Raw genomic sequence first — 19,994 nt, 5'->3', positions numbered from 1 at the left:
CATGAAATTGAAATGTGAGGCATGCATAAAAACCCTCTATGCCAATTCAAATCTTGATGCTGAAATAAAACTATTTTTCCCCCAATTTCAACACAATTGCTAAAAACTTGATTTGAAACTTTGTACTAATTTATGTTAAATGACTTCCTCCATGACACTGATATCAAGTGGAAAGTAAAGTATTTCTTTATGAACCAATGTAAAACAAAACAGTCACAGCCATAAACTTTTTCTTGACAAAACGTAAGGGATCACAATTGTACTTTAATGACTTCTCCATCACTGATACACAACTGACTAAAAACAAACCAAAAATTGTATAAAAAAAATAGCACTCCCCTATCAATATTTATAGAAATAATCACTGCTCTCATTCAAGAAAAACTGTGACACACTTAAAAGGAAATAAATGCAGAGCAAACATTTAGTGTGAATAATAGAAAATCATAGCTCCTGTGTTGATGAATTTACCACTGTAAAGGGAATGACAGATTTCAGGCTCGAGGTCACTGCTGCCCTCTGAGACTGCAAAGATATGAAAATCTTTCCAATGCTCAGCGGTGTTCTTAAACGCCAGTTTAGATCAGGCAAAAAACAGACGAGAGAGACAGAGTGACTGACTGTCTGACCAAAGAGTGAAGCTGCAGCAGGATGAACAGAGGTGTTTTAATGGCGGCTGTCAGTAGAGGGCGAGCGTGAGGCACTGGCCCGTTGAGCTGGTGGTGACCCAGAGTCTTCACGTGCCCTCTTCGTATCCTTGGATCTCTGGGTGGGGGAGGGAGAGGCTGAAGAGGAACGGCTGCGAGAACGCTTGTGAGTTTTGGGGCTGCGGGACTGAGAGCGGCTGCGAGAACGAGATCGGGACGAGCTGTTGGAGCGAGAACGACTCCTGGACCTAAAAAGAGAGCACAAAAACAGATACAAAAATCACTCTAAACAAGACGACACTGGTAAAACATGGTACAATGTACAATATGCAGTCATTATTCAGACCAACAAAATCAATTTCCAAACTCTGTTGAGCACCTAATGTTAAACATTTTTGTTTCTGTGCCTTTAAGATTCAATAACACTGAACATTTCTGGATTCCCATCCTGTACAATGGGAGTTCCGGTTGCATAAGAACTGGCCAAGAACCACCGTGCAGAAAATAAGGATTGTATTCTTAAAGTCTAGTACTAAATGAAACAAACAGAAAACCCCATCAGTACTTAGTAGAACACTCATTCATTACCTTGGCAAATTACATAACCACAGAAGTCAATGGAATGGTTCATGAGCTACGTGCAAATTGATATAACATGTGAGAAGTGTTTCATCAGAAGTCAACAGCTAAAAATAGGAAGAACTCACTTTTTCCTGGCTGCTTCAGTAAGTTTGATCTTCCTTCCATTGATTTCTTTCCCAGAGAGTTTCTCCAGAGCATTTTTCAGATCACTGTGGGACGCAAACTCAACCACTCTGTGGAGAATATATGACAGGTTTATATATGTATTATCAATTTTTGGAAACTGGCAAAACATTCCTTTAACACTTCTTATTTTTATGCACTTTTTGTGCTTACTTTGAAGAAAGTACAGTGAATAAGTGCATATCAGACTAGCAGGCTTACCCTTCGTTGAGCTTTGGCCGATGGGCATCTGCAAAAGTAACTTCACCCGCCTGCCTCATAAAATCCTTCAGGTCCTACATAGTGAAGTAGCATGGAGATTAGAATATTTACAAAAAAATGAATCCAGAACAAACTAAAGAAAAATGGTCAAACTGGACAAATGAACCCTATTTAAAAATCAGTGCACATGGGGTCCAACAATCTCCAAGCACACATCTAAACCAGGATCTCAACAAGAGCTAAAAAATACACTGAGAATCACAGAAAAGGTGGAAGTCTCGTAGCTAATGACTGAGTACAGCTCCGATTTTTTTATGTGAGTGGTCGATATCAGCTTAGATATCATGGATTCATTTCCAGAAATCAAAAAGGTACTTTCTGTAACCACAGGATTTCATAAACATAAAAAAATAAATCTGCTTTAAATTTCCCTCAGTGCGTATAAGTGGTTGGCAAACTCCCATTGGAATGAAGTAACTCCTTTCATTATTACTTCTATTTTCCCTCCATCTGTCTACATGCAAGGTTACTCTCAAAAGCTTTGACATTCTTGGACCCTGTACACAGACCAGATCAGCAAAGTATGGGCGGAACAGCTTGTTGTATAAGACCAAAAAAAATAAAAAAAATAATAAAAAAATAAATAAAAAATTAAAAAAGCCCCCCCAACATTTTGTTGGCAGTTGGGCAAAGGGCTTCCCCCTGCCAATCCCGCCCTGTGTGCCCCTGCGAGGGCGCTGAGAGTGAACAGGGAGGAAGAGAGTGGACTAATACCTGGGAGTGTGGCCACTGGGTCTGTCCCAGACCAAAACCTCGTACCGCAGCTTAACTCCTGGGCCACGTGAGAGCGGGGTGGGAGGAGGAAACCGACCGAAGCCTCTCAAATTACCGAACCCCCTCGATCGAATACGCCACAGACCCGCTCTGTCCCTTTCCCTTTTCTGCGCTCTCTGCCCCTCTCTCTGTTTCGTGCTCTCGCGCTCTCTTTCAGCACGGCTCCGTCCCACTTTCACCATGAAGCGGCAACCAATGCATCTAAGAGCGAGAGGAAAAGTGCCCCCCAGCGAGTTTTCACACACCAGCAGGGGCCAACTAGGAGAAGACCACACAGGCCGCCATGAGGGGCTCAGGCTCAACCCAGAGAGAGGGACCCTGAAGGGCTTAGGGCCACCATTAGCGAGCTCTTCCATACGACACAACGATCAGGCTGGCAAATAAAGGGGTGAACAATTGGTTAAAACAAGTTAATTACTATGGTAAATTTTGATTTTTGTTTTTTTTTTCCATTTGTATTTGATTCACTAATTAATAATAATTTTGGTTTTGATAAATATGTAATAAATTGATATCATAACATATTGTATATGTATTATACATATAAATACCAGTTTTGGAAAGTGAACTCTGGGTTTACTACTTTGCTTCTCAATAAAACTATTATTTTACCATTCTTAGACCATTCAAACCACCAACACCCGACAGATGAGCACTCACCTGCCAGCTCACCCTTGACGAAAGGTTCTCTACAATCAGGCGGTTCTCAGTTCGCATTGGAGGGGGATTCCTGAGAAGAATAAACAAAATATTTGAGCCACAGGACAAATAACAGTTGAAAATGTATTTTTTAAAAAAAAATAAGGAACCACTGATTTGATAACAGTCAAAGCCTACCTCCGGCTGTCCTGTGAGCCACGGCCGTAACGGTCTGGGAAGCGTCCTCCGCCGCCTCGACCTCTGCCTCCACGCAGACGGACCCGGGCATGTTCTATAGTTACCCTATATATAAAAAGAGAGACTAGGGTTATATCTAGGAGATTACATTTTCATCCAGGGCTTATACCTCAATCATGATCAGTTTACAGGTTTATCCCAGTATATCACGTAAGTAAAGCCCTAAAGACAACACAGTTTAGCGCAGCAAAAACATACCTCTCGTTGCACAGCTCTTTTCCATCAAGCTCATACACTGCATCCTCTGCATCTCTTGGATCATCAAACTCCTAAATAGAAAAAAAAAAAACCCACACCCTAGATTAATTAATAACCTACAAGATGGAAATGTAATTTTCTGTGCCAAGCTTTTAAAACTTTCCATTCATTGCCCAGGCCCTACATGGAAATGAAGGTACGAAGCTCTTGCATTATTTTTGTGCCAAAATCCTGTGTGTACACAAGGATATTTTGAGAAGATTTGTTTGCATGCTACATAATATTGTATACAAATTATAGCATAAGGGTTTCTTAATTTTAATGAAAGAAAACTGTACATTAATTTAAATTTTTTTTTTTTTAATTTTAAAAAGTACAGTCGTGCTAGCTACTACCTGCATAGACACAGGACTCCCCTCTATCTTTCACTCTGTCTCTCTCTCCCTCCATGTTGTCTCTCACTGTTCCTCACTCCACACACACAGCCTTCTCAAGTGCCTTGATTTTAGCCAATCAGAAACCACAGATGACAGACATTATATCTGATTGGATGGCTTGACTGCCAATCTACTATTCCAAAAAGATGTGGGACAGAGATCTGAAAATGTCCTTGGAAAGGCAGCAACCCAGTACACCACATCCATTAAGTTATTTTATATTCACTGCATATGAGGCAGAGTAGTAGTGTTTTCTCCTAATCTGTATTTATGTTGCATTTTCTTGAACACCACCTCTGTCATTTGTGGTTTCTGACTAGCTGAAACAGGCACTATGAAAAAGGTAGGTGTGGAAGGAGCACGTCGTTCAGGAATGAGGAGCAGGAACGGTGAGACACAGCACGCAGGAGAACAAGACAGGGGAGCTCTGTGCCTACGTAGGTAGTAACAAACACACCTGTATATTTTGAGTACAACATTAATTTTATTTTCTTTATCAAACTTAAGAATCTCTTGCACATTAATAAGCCTTTATTCAATATTAAGTTTATGTGCATGCAAAAAAAAAAACTTCCTGTTGGCTCAAAATATGTGTTTGCAAAACTGTGGCACAAAAATAAAACTACACAAACAACCTTGCTCAGTTGGCCTTGAACTGGCCTTACAAAAAGTGAACACTCTTTTTGTATATTAAATCAAGGAAGAGAATTAACTCACCACAAATCCAAAACCTCTTTTCAAGTCGATATCTCGAATCCTTCCATAACCCTTAAAGAAGCGCTCCACATCCTTTTCTCTGGCAGAGGGGTTCAACCGACCAATGAAAATACGACAACCACTCATGTTTTCAGGAAGCCTGTGAATATACAATAATAACTTAGTATTAGGAAGATGTTAAACAGGTCATAGCCTGCAGTCATAAGCCCTGTCCTGAGTGTCCCTCTCAGAAGGGTGCATTAAGGCACACATTCATGGAGGCCATTACCCACAAAACACTGCAAACCCCACATATAAACCAATTATATAATTGACTAGGAAGTAATTCTTTGTAAAGACTAAGATGTTGCTTTGAGGATCATGTACTTTAAAACCCTTTAAGCAGTACTGTTTTCAGCAGTATAACTAATGACTGAAGGGGAACTTAAAGTGGTAATAATTTGTGAAATGTTAAAAGTCCTGATATAAGATTTCTGGTGTCATGAGGCGGTGATAGAAAAACATGAGGTACCCAAAAAAAAAAAAAAAAAAAAAGAAAGTAAAAAGTATAAACTTCCTCACACTCCTATAATAATAAATTATTAATATTGTCAAGCTTTGGATCTTATTCATTGATTTAACCGTATATCCTGTTTAATGAACATTTTAAAATGTGTGTAGCAACATTCAGATCACCCAAACGACTTACTGAGACAATGGAAAGGCAGAAATGTAATTTTAGTAGGGGGAACGTAGATTTTCTCTCTATATATACATAATGTTAGTGAGTATATCAACTATATTAACATATATAATGTCTAACTGTAGGCGTAGTATGTTTTTAATCGAATTTTGGGATGGCGGAATTGTTCGTTCCACCTTAAATGGCGCAGCCGTTTCATGCGACAAAATGCGTCATTTAAGGTGGAACGGAGAATTCCACTAAGAATCCACTCTTAGGGTTTTTTGTTTACGCAGGTTTAGGCTTGAATGGCGATATTTATACTACAAATATTTTACGTTTTCCCCCACCTCTCTTCATAACGAGCGATCCACTATCCAACATAATTTTAACAGGAATTACACCGTGAGTGAACGAGGAAATCCGTTGAAAGAAAATATAAGGAGTGTTCGTTACAGTAAAGCTGCATGCGGACGGGCCTGAAAGCCTGCAGCAACAAAAAACTCATCACTGTACACGCGATAATGGGTTATTACACCAAGGAGTCCACATTAGAGTACATTAGAGTAATATTATTACCACGATATCCGTTCAAACACACAGAATAATGTTCCTTTACCGTCTGTAGTTCTCTGTCTCTGCAGTGTCAGCGTTCAGCGACTCAGTGAAAGACTCTCACAAAATGGCGTCAGTGCTCAGCAGTGCAGTGTCCTCTAGCGACCAGCTTTAAAGGCTCAGCAAACTACGGTTTCAGCGAATACTAAAACATACAATAGTTGTTCAAATATACTTCAAAATACCCCATTTGTACTACAGTATACCACAATATAGCCAATTTCTTGCATACTTCAATTTCATTTATGCTAAAATACCAGTTATACTGCAGTTATTTTATTTTTAAAAAAGCAAACTAGTCAGTTATGCTAAAACATATATACAGGCCTACAATATACCACATTAATACTACAATTGTTTTTCCGGTTATAATTTTAGTTATATTACATTGTAATATCTTACAACTTAAACTAGTTATACTGCGTGCTACAGTTTAATTTATACTACAAAATCCTACCTATATCACAGTTACAACATACCACAGTCCCAGTCCTTGTACCACATCTAAATTACAGCATACTCATGGGTTGCAGTCACGTGACTTTTCAGCTTGGCCGCCATGTTGAAGATCAATTGTGTGGCTTCAGAGAACATCACTAATGTAAACATATTGGAAAGAAGCATAAATGTATCTCATACACAGCTCCCATGCCCTCAAAAGACTTGTTTAGCTCATAGTTGCATCAGGTGTAGTAGAGGAAGCTCTAAAATGTGCTGGGCAAAAGGTACCAGGATTGAGAACTAATGTATTATAGATTATTAATCCCATAAACTGATACAATGTACCCAGGTTATACTACAGTAATATAAGTACAACATAAAACTGTTAAATTACAGTACACTACAATTTACTAATAAAACACCATCATTACACTACAGTAAAGAACAATATAGTAATACAGCATACCACTGTTATGCTACAGTACACTACAATGTACTAAACATACAACAGTATACTGCATACCACAGTTAATGTACTACAATACTTATAAATCATACCACAGTTATACTACTGTATATTATATATTAATACAGCATTTTATTGTTACACTACAATATATTGTAAAATAATGTTGCTCCCAGCATGCCTAGTGGCTATTATGGGCTAATTGTAGTTTTTGTTTTCGTACATGGGTGTTTGGTCTTGGTAGGTAATGTGATATATTGTTGTTGGGGACTGACCATGGAACAGAATGGTGTCCTCTGGCAGGTACTGTACATATGGTTTATGGCTGACATGACCAAAATACAGCTTGTTTATACTAAGATAATTTGCATTCATGTAAAGTTATGCTAGTTATATTAAACTAGTTATGTAACAGTTCTACTACAGGTTACTAAAGAACACTACAACATGCTACAATATTACACTTTACTGTATTTCTATACTATACTAGTGGTTGTTTGATTGACACATTTGGGGCTCCATATACCCAATCTAGAAAAAGTAAAAATGTGTAGAGGCTTAAAACACATATTTCCCAGTTTAATAAATTGCTATTTGGTTGTTTAATATTGGAAGGTCTATAATACCACACATTCAACAGTTCACTCAACACATCCAGTAGGTTAATTAACCACTTTTTGTAAAGATAAAGAGCACTCTCATAATACACATCTTTCTGCAGGAGTTCTGTTGAACATTCTACAGTATGAGAAAATATTATAAAAGCATTATAGAGCGCTCTAAAACAGACTAACAGACACTACCAGCAATAGCCAGTAGAGGACTTAAAGGGAATAAATATATTTAAAACTTTAAAAAAAAAAAAAAAAAAAAAAAAAACCACAATGAATTTCTGTCTAAAACAATTTATTTTCTTTAAAGAAATATCAGTCAAGGCAAGCAGAGCACTTCAAAAGAAAGCTTTAATTAGAAATAGTTATATACACACACATTGTAGAATTAAATTAAACTTTATACAAATATTAAAATACTATCTTCACACCCACTGCAATGTACAGAAGAGAAAAACAAAACAGCTGAAAATGGCAAAACAAGATGACCAACACCATTCAATGGTGCTAAGGGACAACATGAAAATTCCTCTTTATAAAAGTAAAGCAGTTGCAAGAACAGAAAGCAGAACATAAGTGTATGAATGTAGATATTACAGATATGACAACCACTGAAAAAACACAAAGCTTTGAGGAGAATTAATGGACATTCTTCTTGTCATGTCCCATGAAAAAAACAATAAAGACAAAGAAACCCCACACCTCTTTAAACCCATAAGACAGTCTTTATGCATAGAAAATAAAATGCAAGGCCATAAGGAAACTGAAGACATATCAATACTGTGAAGCACATGAGACGGAAGAAACATGATTACAAAATTACGAAATGTACAAGTCTTAAGGCGACAGTTATGCTTTGTCTTCAGTCAGACATTTTGCCAAAGAACAGGGAAAACATTTAAAACAGAATGAGCAAGGAAAATGGAGAATGTCACACAAAATGTTGCGCTTTCTGAAAGCAGGTAAAAATGACAAATGGTATTAGGACACACGCTGACACTCTGGTTCATCCACGAATCACTTGGTAGTCTGATTGGACTAGTAGTCAAAAGGGTCGAAAGAAAAATTAGAGACAGTGCCTTCGATGTGAAACACCAATCTTATGAAGCATCAAAAGCTATTTGATTGCTAATAACGTCATTTTATTTCACCTGCTACTATAATATTCCACTATAAGGGAGGCCCATTAGGAGCTTTGTCTCTTAAAAATATAAAAGCATTTCACTGTAAATCCAAACGTTCAAGGTTTGAAGTCAAAGTGAATGACAAAACTATAAAACATTTTCTTTCTGTATAGAAACACTGAATAGTAGGTTCTCTGAACAAACTGAGTCATTTCTCTCACTGATAGATGGGTTACTGAGAGGTGGAACAATAGATCAGGTCGGAAAAGAATTTATTTTTGTCTCTGGCAGAGTACTATAAAAAATATTACAATTATTATTATTTTACTGTTATGTTTACTGACCTTTGCCAATTTCTCGATCATGGAATCAAATAAGAAACATTTGAATTTACAGTGTATTAACTGGAGTGGGTCACAACCTTGCAAAGTGAGACTTGCTCATTTTAGCGCCGGTGTAACTGTCCTATGTTTTTCGTCATTGTTCTGGGTTCAAATAACCTAGACTTGCTACATTTTGTATAGCAAAAGGTGCAGAATGTGTTTATTTTGTCTCTTTACATCGGGATAGACCAACAATAAATAAACAAGCAACATTTAAAATCAAACAAAAGACAGGTACGTTTGATGACACCCCAGTCCAGAATTAGGCAAAATTATTTATCTCAAGTTTAGTTAAAGGTGGGGAGGCGGGGGGAATAAAATATAAATTATAAAACGACTATTTGACAGTTTGGAGCCCTCTTGTATATCAAAAGTCCAACCAGTTAATTGAACCCACAACACAAGCAGGTAACAATGGGGGCATACGAAAAAGACAAGTGTGTTTTGGAATACAGTACTATGTAAACCAGTTTACCCCTGTCCTGCTGTTCCATCGTGTGCGGAGATGATTTGTTTGTGGAGATGTGTTGGTGCAGCATGCATCTTTTGTGGTGTGCGCTTTATTTTGGAGGGGGATGTGAAAAAAAAGATGCAAATAACATGCAGCATTTTCAAAATGAAAAAGGTCTGATGTAGCATTTCTTTGCCAAACAAACCCCTTTGTAAGAGGTCACAGTCAGTAATGGAACAAGGTCCATTCACCACCTCTTACATGGCATAGAAATTTAATGCATTTGTAATTAGCAATTCCTTACGACTGTGACAAGGTAAGCCTTTGTGAGTGCAACTGCTTATTAGTACACCACTAGGAAAAGGTGTAGTTTACAACTGAGTAACTTAATGCTCATATTATGTATGCATTATACATAATCCTATGTTTTATACAGCATCTGTGCAACCATTTGAGGGAGTATATCTGGGCACCCCCTATTGATGACCGATACATCACAGCTCAAATACCAAAGGTCAGAGAGTGTACAGTCAAACGGCAACGAACAGGCATTTGGTAATTCCTGCATTCTGTAGGGCAGCAGTGGGGGAAGGTTTGGTAAAAAGCTTAAAGAGCCACAGTCCTGGTCATCATCCACCAAGAGGAGGGCATTGCATGTGCTCTCAAGCCTCCTTCAGCAATGGAATATCTGTGAAACAACGAAAGGAAAGAATATATTTAGACTGTTAAAATTCATTCATTGTAAAAGAGTAAGGCTGGTGTTGGACGCTTGCTTCAATAGTTTTATTAGTTACTGTTTTAATTAAAGCATGTTTACTGTACCATCTCCATAGTCCTCTGTGGATGTGAGGGAAAGCAAACTGTGCTGGTCGCTGCTTCCGCTGCTTGGCTGGCGTGCTGCAGCTGCCATGGCTCCAGGCTGCTCAGCAGCCCAGGACGGAGGGAAGGAGGAGGATGAGGAAGAGGAGGACGAAGAGGAGGGCACCTGGTGGACGAGCACAGTCTCAGAGGACGTAGAGGGCAGGTCATACTCGGCCCGAGACTGACTGAGAGATGCTGAAGATGTCTCTGGCTGAGGACCCTCAGACAGTACAATCTGCACACGGGACTCTGGAGGAGGTGCAGCTGCTCCAGCACTCCCATACACAGCCTCCTCATATGAGGGCAAAGACACCTGCACACCTTCCACCACCATTGAGCCTGGCTGGCCAGAAACACCCTGCTCACGCCTGGAGATTGAAAGAACAAGAGAGATGTGGATGGGTTTAAAACCCTGCAAAAGTAAACTGGCACCTGTATCCAAAACTGTTTGTAAACAATGTTATATAACGGCACATTACAGAAACAGTGCAACCACGAGGGAGACAGTCAAATGACCACCAGCTGGTTTTGTGATTCATTTAATTTCTGCTCACTAATTATCAGAGAGCACTTTAACACTTCAGAATTCTTCTGAACCAGAAGCTGTTGGCAGCACAATTTGGAACCTTTGATCAAGTGTGTACAGCATTTCGACTTGGCTTAAAAATATTTATTTTTTTGCTATTTAGTTTTACGTAATGTAGAATACTAAACGCACACATTGTAACAGAAATCTTCACAGAATACCAAATGTTCTTTATAGTAAATGTTTGTGTCAACAAAGTCTTATTGCTGTGAAGTGAAACATATAATTGAGCAATCCATGCATGGTTCAACAAATGATCCCTGAATTGATTTAACCTTGGGTAAGCGAGACAAATCCATGGTCCCGATTCATCTAATTAGCCAGGCAGCTGTTTCTGAAAGAGGCATTACAGCAGGAAAAACAACAGTTGTGTTCATCATCTTTAAATATATTGAGCGTGGTCTGAAGAAGGTGGACAGTGTCTGACCTGCTGTGATGAAAAGACTTGAGTTTGGGCTGCAACAGAACAAAGAGAACCACCAGTAGCAGTATGAGGGCAACTGAGCTGGCAGTAGAGGCCACGATAGAAAGAGCCGGCATTCCTAGAGGAGAGTGCTCCTCTTTACCTGTGAACAAAATACACAGAAGAGAGACTTATGTAATATCTATTATAATTTGAAAATAAAAATCACAGCAAGAATAAAGCAGAGAACGTAAACTTTTACAGAATTGAAAAGTCATACAGGAATCATGGCGCTCTCTACAGGCAACACAACACCAACACATTAAATGTTGCTGAAGTATTTAGAATAATACACCACCCAAATAATACCTGCTCTGTGGTGGTTCTGTGGGGGTCGTGCCCATTGAAGAACAGAGTGAAAGGGGCTAACAAAGTGGAATGTTTGTTATTGCAGAACTACAAAGTGTTCCTTTATGGTCAGTAGGGCTGATGAAATGAACCATGAGGGCAGAAACATGTTTTGGCTACAGAGTGTACACAGGCTCACAATGGAAGCCTTACAATTTTATAGTGAACCTGAAAATATGAATGAATCCAAAAATTACATTTCTCCTTATTGCTTTGATTAGATTTGTCTGTTGCCTCCAACACATCAATAACCAAGAGGATTCCTGTGGGAATCCTCCCCATATCAGAAGACCACATGTAACAAAACAAATTATTAATCATTCACATTGTTATTTCTGAACATTCCACTTGGTTTGGCCTGTTAAGCTGTTTACAGTCAGTAACTGACTATCATTTCAAGTATTCATTAATTACTATTATTTTTACGTTTATTTAGACAAAGTCGCTGAATTGTATATACTACCTTGTCCGAGGTGACAGATAATAGGCGTGGCTGAGTCCCAGTCTCCATTCCTGCAAGTGTGGTACCTGTAGCCTTTCAGCGTGTAGCCCTCATCACAAAAGTACTCAATCACAGTGCCTTGAGTAAGTTTGGGACAGGGAGAAGGGTGGCATACGTAGCCTCCATTCTCTGGCTCGCTGGGTGGCCGACAAACTGAAAAATGTATACATTTCTTTTTTAGTACTACATAAATAAAAAATAAATAAATTCTAATAAAATAATTTACTAAAATATTTTTCAGATAAATTATGATATATATGTGTGCGCCATCTCTATGAAGACGTAGGAGGTCCATAATCTCATACATTTCCAGACCTGATGAACCTACCTAACTCACCATCATTTTTCAGGCAGTGTGGAGGGTTGGAAGACCAGAGGCCTGGAGGAATGCAGGTGATGATGCCATCTCCGCTCAGGGTGTATCCTGAATCACAGCTGTACTGCAGCACTGTGCCAATGGGCAGAAAGCCTCGGTTGGTCTCTGTAAGGTTCTCACGGCCATGCTGCACAAATGAGGGCCTGGAGCAGCCTGGAGAAGAGAATATGATGTAATAATTAGCAGAGGAAAGTATAAATTCAATGTATGTCAGGGCTTTGGTGAGTGAACAAGAAATTATTACACAATTATTATTAGAGTACAGCTGGAACATGTCAAGCTAGCTACTAGCATACGTTACTCTAGTAGTAATAGAGTAGATTTTTATTATTATTAACAACAACCACCACAACAACAGTAACACTAAATTAATGAAGACCTCCCAGGCTTTGTATCATCAAATATATGGAAAATGTATCTGAAATATGCAGGAAAGGAATGATTAGCTTGTGTTCATCTTTGCCTCCATTTTACGTCATCAGCAGAGCTTCAAGAAGATATTTTCAGTCAGAGGCTAAATGACCCTCAACTGATGAATCATAAAAGGTCATTAAAAATCCCCTGCTGCTGTTAATAATACAAGTGCATAATTTGTACATCAAGGAAACTGCTTTTAAGTCTGTTTAATGTTCTTATTACTTACTTTTATTTTAGAGGGTTTGCAAAAGCTTTTAATTGATAACACTTGCTATCCTCAAAAACGTTTAAAAACATTTGTTGTCCTTGGCCTACAGCCTCACCCAACTTCAGACACTTATTAAACAGGGGAAAAAAAAAAAAAAGTAAATATCCACCTCATCGGGCTGACAGTAAAGACAAACACTCAGACAGAAGAAAAGACAGGACATAACAGATGTTTCATTCATCTGCCGCTAAAGCAGATTGAGAGTTACTGAGTGTGATGGAGAGCTCTGTGCTTCATTTTTCTTACAAAGACATTTAAAGACAATTAAATCGTTCTTAGATCGAATCTCTTCCTGCTGCACCTGGAGTACACGATTGATTACCTCAGACAATACTTTAATTCCAATCCCTTTACCTTTCGTAAATGTGCAAGACTGACTCTGCACCTGACCAATGACTATTTTTTTACTAGTTACAGAACATGTTAAATATTCTCATGGAAATCACTTATACGCTCCAGATACCGCAAAAAGACTTCAGACTACAGGTGCTACAGTAATCCTTTAAGGCTCTAGAACTCCAAAATCTTTAGTTCCTACCTGTGCTCAGCTAATAAAGTTCTTGTATTTTAAAAGGGACATATTAAACGCTTGTTCAGTGAATTAGGACATTTTAAGGATTTGGGGGCACCTACCTCCTCACAAACTGTAGCACTAAGACCACTCAGTTTCTTATAATCTGCCCAAGTCTGACAAAAAAAGCCTGTTGTAGAATTGTTCCGCCTCCTTATCCTAGTCCCTCCATCCCGAGAGCTCTACACGTGTTAAATGTCAGTTAACAAATTTAAATGGAGCAAAATAAACACAATAAGTGAAAATGACTATTGCACGATTTTCTGCTCATTTCCCCACACTGCTGGGCTTTAGCCATTGGGTTAAACAGAGGGTTATTTTCATGTAAAAGACTGGGCTGAATCCACTCTTTCAGTTTGTTTGATCCTTGTGGAATTTTGACGTCACAGATGTTTTCTTATGACCCCAGAACAGTGTTAACTTGGGTAAAAGAGGTATAATCTTTATCGCTCCGAGTGGTCAACAGTTACAAAGCACCAACATCCAACAGATGAGTAGCAAATTTTAGCTGTAGCGGTTAAACTTTGGACATATCAAATGTTTACAAATGGCTGGCATCTGGAAACAGTTGAGGAAGGTTTATGTAAACAGTTTAGCATGGTTATTAAGTTAGCAGTGGCTTAATTAGAGTATATAATATTCTAATTAATAAAATGTAATAAATTCAGGGAAAAAAAACTAAATTAATCAGAAAAGACCTTGCTATTAATGGAGTGTTGAATCTTTAAACCTTTATGAGGTGTGAGAGTGTAAAGAATCTTTTAAAATTTGAGTTCCTAACTTGTGTTTATTGATAGTCAGAAAAGAAGTTATTTCTTACTAATTCAAGGAATAAGTTTAAAAGACCGTAGGGAAACAGGGTAAGGACACTCACTTCGCCTGTTTTAGTTGGTGTTAGTTAACGTTAGCTTGACTTGCTAAACTCGGTGGCTCAGATTATACTCGGCTACGTAGCTGCATTACGGAGGTTTATAGTGTCGGATGAATTCGAGTTCGACTTTGATTACATTTACAAGAATAACGGTACCTCTAAATTTGAGTTTAGCTTATTGCTAGGCTATTGTCATGAATAATGTTGGTTATTTAGCTAGATACTGTCATAACAGTTAGTCATAACAGTGTTTTACCGCGGCGTTGTTCAGCTGTTGTCCACCAGTGACGTCATGGTTGCGTTCAAGAATTCGTAGCAATCTCGGGTTTTTCCGTCAATTTAATAAAATTGTCAGTTTTAAAGCAAATTAAGCTGCTATTTTCATTTTAATTCATACTTATATTTGTCAGTAACTAAAATAATGTGAAATATTCATGGAGGTCTATTAAGTGTTGCTTAGCCTTTAAAAGTCATTTTTACTGGTTAAATTATTTTTTTAATGGTTAATAGAATGTTCTGTTGGTGTAGCCTATAATCAAATGCATCCTTTTGTATTTTACTGTAGTAAATTTGCTGTTGGACATGAGTGGGAGGAAAGCATTTCGTGGGCAGGATTCCTTTTCAATTCATTTATTTTTTGGGGGGAGAAAAAAAAAACGGATTAAACACATGATCTCACTTCTCTTAACTTAAATTTTCCCAGCACGTTCCCCGAGTTTCTGTCTTTAAAATTATTGTCCAAAGGCTAGTGGCTGTGATTATCATGTTTAACTATAGGTAGAAACTAAGCTGATAAAAACGTCAAAGCACACCCAGCATCAAAGTCAGAACACATCACATACGTGCCAAAGGTTTAAACAGTAACTTGAAGCCCTACCTTTGTTACATTCCAAGAATGGCTAAACCGAAAAGTGAAATGAGGAAACATGAGAAGTACTACAGAACTGCGGAAAAGGACAAATTTAGGGACAGTGCAGAGACATGCCTGGGCAGGCACAGCCAGCCCTTTACCACAAGGACATGCTGGTTAAAAAAGTAAAACAAAAGATGAAAACTGTTCCACCATGTTTTGCCACCATGTACAGCACTACATTCCAAACTCCATAAACCAGTTTGGCCTGAATGGGGTTCTCTTAAACAGAGAGGGAAAGGAGGAAAGTGGTTTCAGTGGAAATATTCTGACAGATCTTTAATTAATGTCGTTGCTTGGTCACCTCCTCATTGCAATTACTCAAAGAGTTGCAAACAGAAAGGGTAAGTGTAAACATGTATAGAAACACAGTATATGATCTCAGTCCAGCATGCTAGTCTTTCTATCTCTCTCTTCTCATGGCAGAGGCATCTGGATTCGTTTAGACAATGGAGAGGACTCCAGATGCTAAAAAACTAAAATACCTGAATTACAAATGAGTTTCTGTGGTAATCCAAACAGTGAACAAAAATCTTACACGCAGGTTAAACTTCAGCCACCGACCAACATTTTTCCTCTCAATCTCACTGTTCCACCTTAAAAAATGAGGAGATCCTGAACGTAAGCAACCCAGAGAGAACAGCGTTTACGAACAATCGCACAGTCCCCTTTAAGACACCTTCTGGTGTCAATGTCACAGTTTCAATCTGCAGTGTATATTCATTCATTCAATATCTGTAACCCTTATCCAGTTCAGGGTCGCGGTGGGTCCAGAACCTACCTGGAATCATTGGGCGCAAGGCAGGAACACACCCTGGAGGGGGCGCCAGTCCTTCACAGGGCAACACAGATACACACATTCACTCACACACTCACACCTACGGACACTTTTGAGTCGCCAATCCACCTACCAACGTGTGTTTTTGGACTGTGGGAGGAAACCGGAGCACCCAGAGGAAACCCATGCAGACACAGGGAGAACACACCAACTCCTCACAGACAGTCACCCGGAGCGGGAATCGAGCCCACAACCTCCAGGTCCCTGGAGCTGTGTGACTGCGACACTACCTGCTGCGCCACCGTGCCACCCCTGCAGTATATAATTTACTTAAAATAAATTATGTTGATAAATGTTAAAACACTTGTGCGTGCGCTATATATAATGGCCCTGAAATTATTTTACTGCTCTCCCCAAACATTTCATGTTGTTTATAGAAGTGTTCTGTTGGTAATATCAGCATTTTATTTTGTAAACTGTATTGTGATGTGATAAACATGACTTCAGCAGCAGATAACTCATTAACTTGGTGATATAATCACCGTGCCCCGGCCTGGTCTTTTTCCATCTGTCCACAACGCTGAGGAGATGAGAAGAGGGGAGGGGAAAAAAAAGAAAAAAAAGAAAAAAAGATTTACAGCAAACTGAAATTCTAATTATCCTTCATTACAAACAGCTACAGGCTAAAGCTGATCACATTATACTGATCACTTCACTCTGCAGCAGCTTAGCGGGGCCAAACGCCACCCTGAAGGCCTGGATTAAAGCCTACACCACAGATAGCACAACACCGACTGGCTCTGGGAAAAAGGTTTTACTGAGCACTGCTTTTTGCTAGCATGTTTGTGTTTGTTTGCTTTGCCTGTTTTTATTTGGCAACCACCCTTTAAACTAATCCTTGAAGGGAGGGGTTTGCCCCTTCTCGATAGAGAGAGACTCAGTGGGAGGGGGTGTAACACTCTTTTAGACAGTAAAGCCTGTACTGTTTACCCCGCCTATAATACCCTATGTCTGTTAAATGCTTTTACATAACAAAAGGATTTAAATGTGTGGGCTGCTACAGCAGTCTGCAGAGAGAGATTTAGAGCATAAATATGTTTGTGTTTGCTCTTCCTAAACACACCATGGCTTCAGCGACACAAACACCCATCATGATACAACAAGGTCTCAAATAACTCTCAGTGGGCAATGAAAAAGAGGGGGGGGGGCAGCGAGAGGGTAGGAGACAGACAGACAAGAGAATGACAAAGATAGTAAAGCATAAACAGCAAGAGGAAGGGAGAGAAAAAAAAGTGTGACGAGAAAAGTGGAAAAAGCAAAAGCAAAAAAAAAAAAAAAACTGTCTGACAACGACAGAGTATGTTAAAGAGAGAGAGACGGGGTGCTGTACTTGAGTGTCGAGTTTCAGTGGGAGAGCCGCTCCTCATGTTTAAAGTTTCTGTGTCTGAGACAGCACACATATGGCTTCTGGCAGCACAGCTGAGTCACAACATGTGCAAGTCTGTGTCTGTGTGTGTGTTTGAGAGAGAGAGAGAGAGAGAGAGAGAGAGAGAGAGAGAGAGAGAGAGAGAGTGAGTGAAATTAAGAGAATGAGCGCATCCTCTAACAGAGCTAAGAACTGTGCGTGAGTGTGCGAGAGTGGGTGGCGGTGGGGGGTTTACAGGCATTAACTTGTAAATTAGCGAGGGTGTCAATGTGTTTGAGTGATGGAAAATTGGATGAAGACTTACAACACACCCATCCTTGTTCTGTGAGACTGGGAAATGACTTTCTGGTTAAAGAATGGATGGCTGGGAAAGATTGTTACTGACTAACTGTGGAACAATTATGTGAAAACCTTATTTTCTGGGCTTCAGGATTCATTTGTGATTAGTTGAGTGGATCACAAATATTTTCCACAGCCATAATTACAAAAACCATAGGTGTACATTTAATTAATTATGACTGGTCCCATAAAACGTTAGGGGCAGATGCCAGTAATATTTTTTTTTCAACTTCGACTCTTTCTGCTGTGGGGACCTACCAGGTACAAGCAGCTAGAAAATAAGACAGCTTAACACTTAACACTAAGTGTCGCAGTCACACAGCTCCAGGGGCCTGGAGGTTGTGGGTTTGAGTCCCGCTCCGGGAAAACTGTCTATGAGGAGTGTGGTGTGTTCTCCCTGTGTCCACGTGGGTTTCCTCCCACAGTCCAAAAACATGTTGGTAGGTGGATTGGTGACTCAAAAGTGTCCGTAGGTGTGAGTGAATGTGTGTCTGTGTCTGTGTTGCCCTGTGAAGGACTGGCATCCCCTCCAGGGTGTATTAGCGCCTTGTGCCCAATGATTCCAGGTATGCTCTGGACCCACCGCGACCCTGAACTGGATAAGCGGTTACAGATAATGATTGAATGAACGAATGAATTAATTGCAGTGAGGTATGATGTTGAAACTAAAATCTCATGATTGTCACAGGCCTACAGCTGCAAACTACAGCTTCACACGCATGGCTTACATGAATATCATTACAAGTTGGCATGGTTTCAGCTGCTCCCTTAGCATACAGATGTAGAACACATATAGACATGTAATAAATAAATCAATCAATCAAACAAAAGATCCTATCAGGAATCTAACAATCTCCGGTGTCTAGTGTAAGTGAATTTTGAAACACTGTCTTTTTTTTTTAAATCATTTATCATGTCACAGGCTAATGTGTAAAATTTCACATCTTTGGTAAGTGACCATAAGAAATAGTGTGGCACACTGAGATTAAAAAACCTTGATGTATTTCTTTAGCAGTTCTGCAGTAAAGGCCTGAGGCAGGAATGTGTGGTACGAGGAGGCAGGTTTCCACATGTACACTCATCTCCAAGCAGGGAACACATCACTGTGAATGATGAACACAAACTGACGGCTTTGGCAGGCTGAAAGGAACGAGTCTTGGCAAAAACACCAACACAGTCCCACATATATGACTCACCAACCCAGAACATCACTGATCTACAGACACTTCATCTACAGACAGACTCTACAGAGCTCCCAATCACGAGCACCACACTGCTGCAACTCTCAGCTACTGAATGACAGAAGCATGTAAACAAACACACATACAAAAGCCTGGAAAACCTTTACTCAGCATCCACGCAGGCTGTATCCAGGGGTTGAGTCTTTGTACAAGTTGCCAGTTGAGAAATTCAAAAGAGTATGTCAAGGTTAATAGGATAATTCACTCCAAGAGTACAGACTATAATTTCTAATACTATATCTTTTCCTACAGCATGCTTTGATATCCTTTTTTGTGAATTGGTGTAGTGTGTTGCAATAGTGTATGTAAATATCTATAAAAATGTCATTTGACCAGAGCAGTTCAAATTTTACACTGAACATTTATTATTGTATTGCAGTTATTATTATTATTATTATTATTACACTTCCTGAAGCAGACCACAGGACAGATGCAGCAGACCTCTGTTTAGTTCTGTTTCCTAATCATAAAATTGCACTAAAAAGTAATCTTTTCACAGTATATGTAAATATTATCTAGATCCATTTCTTAAAAGGAAAGTGAATATTTACTTCTTTACTTATTTTAACATATTGCATGGATCATATGG

The 19,994-nt window shown here is 39.1% G+C and overlaps 2 protein-coding genes across 6 annotated transcripts in view; both read right to left on the bottom strand.

Annotated features, from left to right (window-relative positions):
* Window positions 1-244: 244 nt before the first annotated feature.
* srsf5b (serine and arginine rich splicing factor 5b) lies at window positions 245-6,557 on the bottom strand. 4 transcript variants are annotated; one of them, XM_066677275.1, is made up of 9 exons: window positions 6,452-6,550; window positions 5,977-6,117; window positions 4,697-4,835; window positions 3,543-3,613; window positions 3,285-3,389; window positions 3,108-3,177; window positions 1,614-1,687; window positions 1,355-1,462; window positions 245-895 (listed from the first exon to the last, which is right to left on the bottom strand). In XM_066677275.1, the coding sequence occupies exons 3-9, from the start codon at window positions 4,820-4,822 to the stop codon at window positions 667-669; spliced, it is 783 nt and encodes a 260-aa protein (XP_066533372.1). In that variant the 5' UTR covers window positions 4,823-4,835; window positions 5,977-6,117; window positions 6,452-6,550; the 3' UTR covers window positions 245-666. The 4 variants fall into 4 exon arrangements, 2 of the variants coding, with proteins under 2 accessions (XP_066533372.1, XP_066533371.1); XM_066677274.1 differs by having other exon boundaries at window positions 6,430-6,544; XR_010803908.1 differs by lacking the exon at window positions 245-895 and adding an exon at window positions 2,388-2,820 and having other exon boundaries at window positions 1,399-1,462; window positions 6,430-6,557.
* A 1,220-nt stretch (window positions 6,558-7,777) lies between these two features.
* Window positions 7,778-19,994, bottom strand: part of susd6 (sushi domain containing 6) — a 29,340-nt gene continuing 17,123 nt past the window's right edge. Inside the window, exons 3-7 of one of the 2 annotated variants that reach the window (XM_066676603.1) lie at window positions 12,537-12,737; window positions 12,170-12,361; window positions 11,323-11,461; window positions 10,271-10,677; window positions 7,778-10,136 (exon numbers count right to left, since the gene is read on the bottom strand). In XM_066676603.1, the coding sequence (XP_066532700.1) occupies window positions 10,111-10,136; window positions 10,271-10,677; window positions 11,323-11,461; window positions 12,170-12,361; window positions 12,537-12,737 (965 nt within the window). In that variant the 3' untranslated portion in view covers window positions 7,778-10,110. The remainder of the gene's footprint in view (window positions 10,137-10,270; window positions 10,678-11,322; window positions 11,462-12,169; window positions 12,362-12,536; window positions 12,738-19,994) is intronic. The other variant, XM_066676604.1, reaches the window with a different exon arrangement.

Source organism: Hoplias malabaricus, chromosome 7 (genome assembly GCF_029633855.1).
Source record: "Hoplias malabaricus isolate fHopMal1 chromosome 7, fHopMal1.hap1, whole genome shotgun sequence".
NCBI lineage: Eukaryota > Metazoa > Chordata > Actinopteri > Characiformes > Erythrinidae > Hoplias > Hoplias malabaricus.
The sequence above is the reverse complement of the archived record's forward strand: the minus strand, read 5'-3'. Positions and strand labels throughout refer to the sequence as shown.

Coding starts and splice junctions, on each gene's coding strand:
- srsf5b (XM_066677275.1), bottom strand. CDS start 4,822: ATGAGTGGTTGTCGTATTTTCATTGGTCGGTTGAACCCCTCTGCCAGA. Junction 3,390..3,542: donor AAAGAGCTGTGCAACGAGAG/GTATGTTTTTGC, acceptor TTTTATATATAG/GGTAACTATAGAACATGCCC. Junction 896..1,354: donor ACTGAAGCAGCCAGGAAAAA/GTGAGTTCTTCC, acceptor CTCTCTTTTTAG/GTCCAGGAGTCGTTCTCGCT.